The sequence below is a fragment of the Eschrichtius robustus genome, chromosome 16 (assembly GCF_028021215.1).
Source record: "Eschrichtius robustus isolate mEscRob2 chromosome 16, mEscRob2.pri, whole genome shotgun sequence".
Lineage (NCBI taxonomy): Eukaryota > Metazoa > Chordata > Mammalia > Artiodactyla > Eschrichtiidae > Eschrichtius > Eschrichtius robustus.
Genome location: NC_090839.1, coordinates 67,181,650 through 67,193,711, shown reverse-complemented (window position 1 = coordinate 67,193,711; position 12,062 = coordinate 67,181,650). Strand labels below are relative to the sequence as shown.

At 50.0% G+C, this 12,062-nt stretch overlaps 1 protein-coding gene across 4 annotated transcripts in view; it reads left to right on the top strand.

The window, feature by feature from the left end:
• MYH11 (myosin heavy chain 11) overlaps positions 1-12,062 on the top strand; it is a 124,686-nt gene that overhangs the window by 86,055 nt on the left and 26,569 nt on the right. For all 4 annotated transcript variants that reach the window (XM_068565697.1, XM_068565696.1, XM_068565699.1 and 1 more), the window contains 9 exons: positions 244-396; positions 1,324-1,497; positions 2,478-2,651; positions 4,039-4,153; positions 6,605-6,798; positions 8,167-8,288; positions 8,412-8,481; positions 8,646-8,806; positions 10,241-10,349. In XM_068565697.1, coding sequence (XP_068421798.1) covers positions 244-396; positions 1,324-1,497; positions 2,478-2,651; positions 4,039-4,153; positions 6,605-6,798; positions 8,167-8,288; positions 8,412-8,481; positions 8,646-8,806; positions 10,241-10,349 — 1,272 coding nt within the window. The remainder of the gene's footprint in view (positions 1-243; positions 397-1,323; positions 1,498-2,477; positions 2,652-4,038; positions 4,154-6,604; positions 6,799-8,166; positions 8,289-8,411; positions 8,482-8,645; positions 8,807-10,240; positions 10,350-12,062) is intronic.

The following is a 12,062-nucleotide window of genomic DNA, read 5'->3' as shown; positions in this document are numbered from 1 at the left end:
TGCAGACTCCACTTTGTTCCAGGTCCCTCTGACAGGAAGTGATTATTATTCACATTGCCATTCCTAGGTCTGACCACTCCATCCCTCATTGCTGGTTGTAGAGATGGTATAGTTTCCTTTTCTTTGTTTATTTTTTAAGGACTGATTATAGGCAGAGGGAAAATAAAAATCCAGGGCCACCAGCCAGGCTCATGTGAAAACACAGCCCATTAGGAGTAACCATGTCCTCTCGCCCCCCTGCAGGCAGACTTTGCAGTAGAGGCTCTGGCCAAGGCCACTTATGAGCGCCTTTTCCGCTGGATACTCACCCGCGTGAACAAAGCCCTGGACAAGACTCACCGGCAAGGGGCTTCGTTCCTGGGGATCCTGGACATCGCCGGATTTGAGATCTTTGAGGTACAGCTTCGCAGGCTCACAACAGACATAGTCTCGGTTCTCTGGAAATAAGCTTCCACTTGGAGAAATCACTCTTTTGGAGAAAGGCAGGTGGCTACTATAGGGTGGGAGACTGTCTAGTTAAGGTTAAATCCTTGAGGGTGTAAGAGACAGAAATCCAATGGGGAATGTATTGGTTTCTGAAACTGAAGCCAGAGGTACAGCTGGATCCAACAGGCAGGACCTGAACTCCTGCCATCTCCCCCTCTCCACCGTCCTCCACCTTGGCTCTATTCTCAAGCAGGCTCTCCCCTCATGGTGGCAAGATGGCTGCCATCGCTCCAGACTGCCTCTCAGTTCCAACCAGTTCCAATTCTTTCCAACAGTTCCACCCAAAATCTTGGAATTGAGTCTCATTGACTCCTACCTGAGTTGGGCCACATGTCACCTCAGAGCCAAGCACGGTTTTTCGGGTCTTTCAGTACTTCATGGAATGTAACATGGCTCCTGGATCCCACTCCCATGGGTTGGAGGGAAGTTCTCAGTGAAAGGGAAGATGTTGAGATTGACAGATATTCCAAAACATATCTACTGTGGAATTACTCCCTCTCTGAGCCTCAGTTTCCACATCTGCAAAATGGGGTGATGAAATACCTTACACGGTTATTCTATCCATAAATCATTGGGCAGATGGAGATAAGATCCTTAAAACCATGTGTGTCCTTAAAACCATGTGACATGAGAATAAGTAACTTTTGCCAGCCCTCATGAACCCTGGGCAGCCTTCACTGGGGCCTGAGACCTCTCTGGGTGCTGAAATGGCACAGTAGCCTTGTGGAAAGTGTGTCTGGCATGGGGCTTTCTCCAGCACGGAGCTTCTCCGGGGCCCCAAGTCCTCTGACTTGTACCGTGATGCTCACGGGGCCTCCCCTGGTGTCATGTGCTCAGGTGAACTCGTTCGAGCAGCTGTGCATCAACTACACCAACGAGAAGCTGCAGCAGCTCTTCAACCACACCATGTTCATCCTGGAGCAAGAGGAGTACCAGCGTGAGGGCATCGAATGGAACTTCATCGACTTTGGGCTGGACCTGCAGCCATGCATCGAGCTCATCGAGCGGCCGGTAAGGCCCCACATCACACTCGCACACAGCCGGCACGCAGACCCTGCACTCTCTCCATGGGGTACGGCTTCCCCCATCGCTGAGTCCCGAAAGCCTGTAAACTGAATCTTTGTGAACTAAGTCACATTGTCCCTTAACCCACATTTTCATATCAAAGGTATTTCTTTTTTTATTCCTCCCCTCTCCTCTCCTCCCCACCACGCCCATCCCTCCCGTTCCCATCTCTCCCAGTCGTTCATTCCCAAAGGCAAGAATCTTGGGTTTTTTCACTGACCCATCCCAAACTCCTAGAACCATGCACATAGTAGGTACACAAGAAATAATTATTGAATGACCATTTACTGAGCACCTACTATGTGCTGGGCCCTCTCTTTAGGGGCTGGGGATGTAACAACGAATGAGATGGACACAGTCCCTGCCCTCCTGGAAGAGCAGATAATGAAACTAAACAAAAGAAGCAACTAAAACCCCTGATAAGGCCAATGTGGAGAGTGGTTTAGGAATGCCTGCTTTGGACAGAGTAGTCAGGAAAGGTTTCTCTGATCTGAGTCCAAAAAGTGAAGACCATTCCAGCAGAGCAAATGGCATGTGCAGATTTGGCGGTGCTCCTGACACCTTAGTTTAAAGTGTCTCAGCCACAGAGAAGTACTTTACTCAAAGGAACCCTTAGGTGAATTTATATGTAAAGGAATGCATTCCTTTGCTAGAAATCTTTGTGATGTTGTGTGTGTACTGCCCACGAAGGGGCAGCAGCAAACATGTTCTGTTGGGGCTGGCCCTTCCATCCCTAGTGCTGGTCCATTGGGCACATAATTCTTTGAGGATAGATTGGGGGAGCGGGGGTGGAGGGCATAAATCCACCTTTATATGTAGGTAGATACAGTAATGGAGCCTATGCATGTGTTTGGGTGACCAGCTCTTCCTGGCAAGCCTGAGGCTTGGGCACCCTTGCTATGGTCTGCCCTGCTTGTCTTCCACAGAACAACCCTCCAGGTGTGCTGGCCCTGCTGGACGAGGAGTGCTGGTTCCCCAAAGCCACAGACAAGTCCTTTGTGGAGAAGTTGTGCTCGGAGCAAGGCAGCCACCCCAAGTTTCAGAAGCCCAAGCAACTCAAGGACAAAACTGAATTCTCTATCATCCACTATGCTGGGAAGGTACCAGCTGAATGTCCCAGGCGTCTCTCTGTCCCAGGGGACCCAGGCAGGATGCTCAGAGTAGGAGCAACTTGCGAATGGCAGAACACAAAGACATCTGGTCTAAATCAGATCCCAACCAAGTCTTATACATGACTTGTCTAAGCATCAGTCAGGGACAAGATATAGAGATATAACATATAATAGAAGGCTAAGGTATATATAATACATGTATATTAGAGATATAGAATATATAATATAGTAGAGAGGCTAATATATATGTTGTATATTATATACATATATGAGATATATAATATATTAGAGAGTCTATTGTATACAGCTATTATATTAGCCTCTCCAATATACTCCAACCTTGGTGGCCAGGCAATTCTTTCTTGTATAGACTCTAGATCCTTCCTGCTACAAGTTAAGCCCAACAGGAAGGGCCAACTTCCTGGGTGACCAATGGGGTGACCAATAAACCCACTTTTGAGTCCAACAGGAATCTCCTTTATCATGGCCTTGGGTTTGCCATTGCCAGCCTGTGCCACCCAGGGAAATCTGCGATGGCTGTCTTCTTCTTCTTCCTTCTTCCTCCTTCCTCCTCCTCCGCCTCCGTCATCATTGTCATCATCATGTCATAGCTCTTAATGTACAGGACCTTCCCCTATGGCTCCTGAGGGTCCTGGATAATGTAGAAAAGGCATAGCTCAGTCTGACTTGCAGAAACTTAAGAGTATTTTATTGACTCCCCAGTATCTTCACTGCATCATGGGAACAAGCAATGCCCTAAACCAGGGATTGGCGAACTACAGCCCAGGTGCCAAACCCAGCCCACAGCCTATTTTTGTAAATAAAGTTTTATTGGCACACAGTTAAGATCATGCCTGGCCATCACTGTTAACAACCCACATCCTGTAATAGCCCGCCAGAGCTATTTTATCAGTTCCTTCATTTCATAGTCAAAATAATAAAATTAAAAAGAGGTCCCCAGATTTAATTTAAAAACCAGATTGTTGTCAAGCCTTCGCTGGATGAGAGGGGAACTTTGGGTGTGAGGGGAGGGTATTCACCACCAGCGAAGCTCCACACCTTTCGGAAATCACAGGCATCGTGCTGGGCTCTGGAAAAGGGAGGCTGCCAGAGGAGGCTTACTAGGAGAAGGCAAGGATAGAGACGAGGCCTTCCTAGCAAAGGCTACCATGGCTGATGCCCTACTGTGCGCAGAGCCCTTTAAAGTTCTGACCTATTGGTCTCTTCATTGAGGTTTGTGGATTCCCATCATGGCAACCACTAATGTTTCCTCTCTGACCTCGGAAGATCCGGGAGGGAAACAGGAGGACTGGAGCCCTGCCCTTAGTTCATAACTGAAGCAGGAGCACCTGACCGGTGGGGTGGTCCTTGGCAGGTGGACTACAATGCAAACGCCTGGCTGACCAAGAATATGGACCCGCTGAACGACAATGTGACTTCCCTCCTCAATGCCTCCTCGGACAAGTTTGTGGCCGACCTGTGGAAGGACGGTAAGGCCCTGCCGGCTGGAGCAGGAGGACTGAACTCCCTCCAGCCCCTTCCAGCTGCCCCTGATTCCCACACCTGTTCCCAGGAGGGGCGGGCCTGTGTGCAGTGGGGGAGAGGGCAGTGTTGGCAGGTGCTAATGATGTCTGATTGACACATTCAACAAATTCCTGAGCCCCTCAACCCCACACCTGGACCCCAGGGAGAAGGTCCTGAGTCAGGGCTCAGGCACTGATGGAGGAAATATCCTAGAAGGCATGTTGGGTCAGAGGGCCTCCTTCTGGAGTCAGAAAGACTTAACTGAATTCTATTCTCTGCCATGTACCAGCTGTGTGACCTTGGACAAGTCACTTGACTTCCTTAAGCTTCCCTGTCCTCATTGCTAATACCAGAAAAATAATAATAATCCCCTACCTCCCCTAAGATTATTGTGAGGGTGAAATTAGATCAGTGGGGCCAAGTTTGACCATGGATCAGGATCTCCTGGAAGGCTTGTTAAAACTCAGATGATCGCTGGGCCTCCTCACCGGGCTGGGGCCTGAGAATTTGTATTTCTAATAAGTTCCTGGGTGGTGCTGATGCTGCTGATTTGGGGACCACACTTCGGTTCCCTTTAAGAATTAGAGGATAGATAATCCAGCTGAAGTACTTAGCACCTGCTGGGCCCATAGTAGGGACTTAGTACATATCGGCTGCTGCAATGACTATTAGGGGTGGTGGGCTTTACTGCTTTTGTTCCTGGACCTCGGTGCCCACAGCAGATTTCACTCTTGACACAGAGCCTGTGGGCCTAGGGCCTACAGGACTGGCTGCCCTTGCTTTAGGCATGGGGTTCAGTTCTGCCAACATTTACTGGGTGCCAAGGCCCTGGGATGGGGTAACAGCATCTCAACCTGGGTCATACCTCACACCTAGGACTCATGATGAACTCAGCAAGTCCTTCCTTCAAGGAGCCACAGTCTTGTGGGAGAGGCAGACAAACAAAGACATTATTACATGGAGCCTAATTGAGCGCAAGGAGCAGAAATGGCGGGGTCTAATGCCAGTGGGGTTGAACTCCACACCACCATCAACCAACTGGATACAACTGACTATACCTGTAGTCTGTGTTGTCCAACAGCAGAACACATGTTCTCAAGCTCATGTGGAACATTCACCAAGATGGACCACACTCTGGACCCTAAAACACACCTTAACAAATTGAAAAGAATAGAAATCATACAATGTCTGCTCTTAGACCACAGTGGAATTAAACTAGAAATAACAGAAAGGTAACTGAAAAATCTGAAAGTATGTGGAGGTTAAACAACACACTTCTAAATAACATAATGGGTCAAAGAACAAATTTCTTTGACCCATGTGTTATTTAGAAGTGTGTTGTCGTGTGTTAATTTTCTCAAGGGAAATTTTAAAATATGATGAACCAAATGAAAATGAAAACACTACATATTAAAATTTGTGGGATACAGCAAAAGCTGTGCTTTGAGGGAAATTTATAGCAATGCCAGGATTGGGCTTGGTATGTGCAGCACTCGCTGGGCCAGTAGGAGTCTCTCATTCCGTTCTGAAAGAAAAAGAGTCTTGGTGGTGATAATAGTAATAATAATAATAATACCACCACCCACTCTTTGTTGCTTTGTTGAGCACTTATCAAAGTGCCAGATTCCTATGTTGGAGTGTTTGCTATGCCTTCTACCCAGAATATTCCTTCTCTTGATATCTACCTGACTACTTCTTTCTGGTCTCTACTCAAAAATATCAGTTTATCAGAGAGACACGCTAAGAAATCACCTCCATCACTCCCAACCTACCTTAACTGTGCTTTATCTTTCTAAGCACACCTTCACCACCCAAAATATTATATACCTACATGTGTGATCACTGTCTTCTCCTTCCATTAGAACATCCATAGAATATGAGCTGGGGTCGGGGGGACACAGGGTCTGTGTTTTGTTCACGTCTGTATGCCCAGGGCCTGACACACAGTAGGCTCTCAATAAATATTTGTTGGTGGATGAAGGATTGAAGGCAGGCAGGGAAGTAAGCGCTTCGCATGCCTTATTTGCTTATTCCTGCCCTAGGAGGTAGATGCTGTCATCAACTCCATTTCATAGGAGAAACTGAGGCACAAAATGACGCTAGGCCAAGGCAGTGGCAAAAGCAGGATTTACTCCCACGTCTCTGTGACAATGTCAGAGAGAATTTGTTCTTTCTGTCACTCAGGAGCTCTCAGGGTCTCAGAAATAGATAATATAGTACTTGGAAAGCAAAGCCCCCTCTGCCTCCATTTACCTGCCTCTAGAGGGAAGGTGTTGGCTGGCAGAGGAAAGAATGGGGAATGGTGCCCACAAGGGAACAGGGGACCTGCGGTCTCAACCCTCCAGGCTGGTCCCCTGGCCTGCTGTGGAGATTCAGTTTCCCTGGGTGGGCCGACATCACCCTTCATGTGCCCACAGTGGACCGCATCGTGGGCCTGGACCAGATGGCCAAGATGACGGAGAGCTCGCTGCCCAGCTCCTCCAAGACCAAGAAGGGCATGTTCCGCACCGTGGGGCAGCTGTACAAGGAGCAGCTGGGGAAGCTGATGACCACGCTGCGGAACACCACCCCCAACTTCGTGCGCTGCATCATCCCCAACCATGAGAAGAGGGTGAGGCCACCACCCAGCTCTTGGGGGGTCAGAAAGTCCCCCCGGGACATCATCAGGGTCTGCGGGGAAAGGGAAGGCAGACCGGGGTACAAGGGCTGGAGGAAAGCCTGACCACCACCCCACCACCCCGAGGGCTCCATCTGACATGGGTGGGAGGCGCTCATTTCCCAGCCTGGAGGCAAAAGAAGGCAAGGGAGGAAAGGAGAATGCTCCCGGGGACTTTGAGCCCTGGAGTGGCTGCACAGGGTATCAGATCACTCATTCATCCATTATTCCAGCTGATAATTACTGAGCTCCACTTGTGCCAGGAGCTGGGGATACGGTGCTAGATAAATTATTGTCCTTGCCTGCAGGTTTCTTATAATCTAGGACAGGGGTGCTTTAGCTGGGGGCAATTGTGTGCCCTCCCTCCCCTGCAGGGGAGATTTGGCCATGTCTGGAGACATTTTTAACGGGGAGGGGGCAGTTACTGGCACCCAGTGCATAGAAGCCAGGGATGCAGCTAAACATCCTCCAGTGTGCAGGGCAGTCCCCCACCGCAGAGAATTATCCAGCCCAAGAGGTCAGTATTGCTGAGCTTGTGGGAGAGATAGACAGCTGATACCCATGATGTTATCTGGTAAATTATGAGAACACCAAAGAGCCGGGGCTCCCACTCAGGGCTCAGAGAAAGCTTCTTAGAGAACGGGAAGTTGGTGATGCTGAGAGCAGCGTGGGAAGGGCATCCTAGGCAGAGGGACCAGAATAAGCAAAAGTGTGGAGGTGAGAAATGAAGGGTCTGGGCAAGGAAACTCTAGGTGGGTCATTTTGTGTTGACGTGTGATGGTGTGAGGCAGGGATTGGGAAGAGCTGAGGCTGGAACTGTGGGTGGGGCTAGATTGTGGAGTTCCTGTGGGTGGACCAGAGCTTGGCCTTCCTTCTGTAGGATGCCATCGGGGGCTTTTAAAAGCAGGGGTATGTCATGATCAGATTCACATTTTAGAAGCCAAATAAGGGGATAAGAGAGTCAGGACGGGGTGGGAAGATAGTATGAGTCTGTTGTGATCATTGGGACAGGAGAAGATGGTGGTGAGTGATGGCAGTGACAATGGTAGTGGAGAGAAGTGTGTAGATGGGGAGATATTTGGGAGGTAGGAGCCATAGGACTGGTGATGGACAGGAAGTGAGGGAGGGAGAAGTGACGAGGAGGAAGCCCCAGGTGATGCGAGTGCCACCAAGTACGAGAGGTGGCACCAGAACCCTCAGCTGAGCTCTCACCTGGTGACCCGTGATCCCCCATGGCCTGGTGAAGTGGGTCACCAGGCCTGAGATTTGGGGCTTGCTGCTCCCCGCGGCCCCGGCGGCTCACTGCCCTTTGCGTCTTTGTAGTCCGGAAAGCTGGATGCCTTTCTGGTGCTGGAGCAGCTGCGGTGCAACGGGGTCTTGGAAGGCATCCGAATCTGCCGCCAGGGATTCCCCAACAGGATCGTCTTCCAGGAGTTCCGCCAACGGTGAGCCCACCGGGGCCGGGCATGCGTGGGGCGGCGGGTGGGATGGGGGTGAGCAGGCTGGGTGGAGGGACAGACGGATGACAGAGGTGCACTCGGTTGGTGACTCCTGCCCTGTGTCTCAAGCTATGAGATCCTGGCCGCAAACGCCATTCCCAAAGGCTTCATGGACGGGAAGCAGGCCTGCATTCTGATGGTGAGCCCAGCCCCAGCCCCGCCCCAGAAATCCAACTGCAGACCTCCCCGCCTCTGGTGGCACTTCCCGCAGCCGCTCCGGGTGGGACCCTCCTTAAACACACTTAACCCCTGGCCAAGAGGCATAGCCGAGAACGGGAACTCTCATCCTCCTTCCTTCCGCAGATCAAAGCCCTAGAACTCGACCCCAACTTGTACAGGATTGGGCAGAGCAAAATCTTCTTCCGAACTGGTGTCCTGGCCCACCTAGAAGAGGAGCGGGACTTAAAGATCACCGACGTCATCATGGCTTTCCAGGCGATGTGTCGCGGCTACCTGGCCAGAAAGTAAAGACCCACGCGCTATCGCCTCCCTGCAAACACAGACCAGAAATACAAAATTTCAGGGGGCTTTCTGGCCTCATGTTCTGAGTTTCTGATTCTAAGAAGCCATCTGCCCTAAGATGCATCATTGATTGAATGTCAGCCTTTTCTTGGGGGGGAGAAATGCTACCACTTTAAATATATGCACTAGTTATAAGGGCAGGGCAGGAAGGGGTTAAGACCATGGGCTCTGAAGAGTTAGACGTGGGCTCTCCTACTTATGAGGCAGGGATTGGGAAGAGCTGAGGGCTCTTCCTCTTGGGCTCATCCTGGCTCTCCTACTTATTTGCTGAAGAACCTTGGGAAGGTTACTCTACCTCTCTGAGCCTCAGGAAAATGAGCATAATCATTCCTGCCTCATAAACTTCTTTTAATGAGGGTGTCAATGAAATACTGCATGAAAAGGGTTGAGAACAGTGGCTGGTTATCATTTCAGAAGTGTGAGAATATGATAAAGTGTCTGAGGAAAGAGTATTTGTGTCTATACCCCTATGTCCAAGTGGGACTCATAAGGCAAAGTCTTAGAAGGCCTGATGCCCCCTCTGTTTTGGGAATCCTGGGGGCTGGGTGAGGGCTGCAGTTCCTCCATGAAACTCACACCCCAAACAGGACACAGGGGCTGGCAGAGTAGCTCTTGTCCAGGGCATATGTCTTCAGGAGGTACGGACCATGCACTCATCTGCAGAGCCCTGACTATGTCAAGCTGATTCATTGTCAAGTAGACCCAGGATGGTCAAGGCCAGATCTGGGGAGCTCTTGGTCCAGGGACAGACCTAAACTGTTAACTTTCATAACTAAATTCTCTGTTGCCACCCCTCCCACCTCCAGACTAACTGGGGCAATTTTATTCTTCAAATTCACCCACGTCCAAGATGGCAGCCGCAATGGCAGCCGCACAGAGGCAAGAGGATGGTGCTCACTGTTCTGTGGTTTCTCAAACCCAGTAGCCCTTAAGTAGGAAGAGTGCTGGTTCTGTGTCAGGTCTGGGATTTTAAATGATCTGAGGAAAGGATAGGTTTGTCAGACACTCAGCTTTGGGGAAGATGCGGCACAGCTGAGGGTGTAGGACACCCCTTAGGAATGGTGTAGCATAGATCAATTTCCTAGGTGTTGTCAGGACCAAAGATCTGAATCCAGGGCATTTTGTGAGCCTTGGGTCTTCCTTGTCCACTGAGAAAGGCTCTGGCCTCCTGATGGTATACTTTTGCTGATGCTCAGAGCTTCCTGGAGAATCTGGGTTGGAGAGAATGGGGGACATCCTTGAACAAGTCACTGAATCACAAGCCAAACAGAAGCGTCCTGCTTTCGGGATGCTGCGGGGCGGGATGCCATGACAACACAGTGAGGTGTGTGTTGAGCCAAGCAGGTCTTCTCACAGCTCCCCTTCCCTCTTCCCAGGGCTTTTGCCAAGAGGCAGCAGCAGCTGACGGCCATGAAGGTGATTCAGAGGAACTGCGCCGCCTACCTCAAGCTGCGGAACTGGCAGTGGTGGCGGCTCTTCACCAAAGTGAGTGCTTCCTTCTTCCGCCCCTCCACCCGCCTCCCAGTCCTGGGTCTTCACTTGGACGCTGTCCATGTGGGACTGGAGGTGATTGACAGCAGGTGTGCAACTGAGGCCTCGAAACCAATCTTGCCCTTTGGCGATTCTCTGGGCCTGAGAAAGGCCCCCTCTTTGGCACGTGGGTTACAGCCATGACCTTAACCCAGATGCAGAGCATTTCCATCACCTTGAGGATCCCACCTATTGCCCCTTTAGAGCCCTACCCACTTCCCTCCATAGCCCCAGCAAGCACGAATCTGTTCTCCATTTCTATAATTTTGTCATCTCAAGGATGTTATATAAACGGGGTCCTTCAGTATGTCACCTTTTGAGATGGGCTTTTGTCACGAAGCATCATTCTCTGGAGATGCCTCCATCCAGCTTGTTGTGTGTATCCATTGTTTGTTTCTCTGGGTACAACTTGGTCTTGTAGCATCGCTGGCTGTCATGAGCCAATCGTGCAAAGACTTGCTCTGTAGGGGCAGACATGGCTTTCTCTTAGGTGCTCTTGAGTGTGTAAACGGGCACAAACCTTTTTCACTGAGCAAGTATGCATTGAGGAACTACTGTGCACCAGACACGTGCAAGGCACTAGGGATGCCCTGGCCTCATGAATATTCTAGTTGAGTGGGGAAGCAGATGGGGTCAGCACAGGAACCAATGCCCATGGCAGACTGGGGTCAGCGCAGGAAGGAAGCCGCAGTGTGTCTGACAGGGGCTCCCCTAGTGCCAGGCAGGAGTTGAACACAGGAGTTACGAGTCAGCTTGGTGAAGAGCAGTGAGGGGAAGCTGCTTTTGGAAATGTTCATCCCCACTGACCCAACTTCTAGAAAACTCTTCTCAGAAAACCATCTGAAATAAAGAAAATTAGGAATGAAGGGCATTCATCTACAAGAGCAAAGTTTCAATGCCCAGCCCTGGCAGACTGACTCACAGCAGCTCATCCATCAATGGGATATTTTTCAACCATTAGAAATGATGGTTATCTAAAAATCAAGTTGTAAAGCTGATGGGACAGCATGGGGTGATAATTATCTTGTAGTTTTTAGTAAAATAAAAGCAGCAAGTAGGGAATTCCCTGGCGGCCTAGTGGTTAGGACTCCACGCTTTCACTGCCAGGCGCCTGGGTTCAATCCCTGGTGGGTGAACTAAGATCCCACAAGCCGTGCAGCACAGCCAAAAAAAAAAAGCAGCATGTAACACTGGGCAGCGTGATCTCAGGTATATTTTTTTAATGTGTAGGACAATGCTGAGAATGGGAGGTAGGATGTGGGGGATTTTTCTTTCCTTTTCTCTTTGGAGGGAAACATATCAGTTTGTCGGCAGCAGTTCTCTCTCAGGATGGGACTAAATGGGGGGAGGGGAGACTGTCTCCTTTCACTTTGCACCTTTTCCCATTGCTCTATTTTAGGATTTTTCAATCTCGGCACTGCTGATATTTTGGGATGGATAATTCTGTGTCAGGGGGCTGTCCTGAGCATTCTAGAATATTGGGCCGCATCCCTGGCCTATACCCCCTAGATGCCAGTAGCGTTCCCCACCCCAGTTGTGACAGCTAAAACTGTCCCCAGAAATTGCCAAATATCCCGTTAGGATCTGCGAGTGGGGTAAAATCGTCCCTTGCTGAGAACCACTGATTGATTTATTACGAGAGTGTTTCCCTTGTGCCACGAAAGCAAG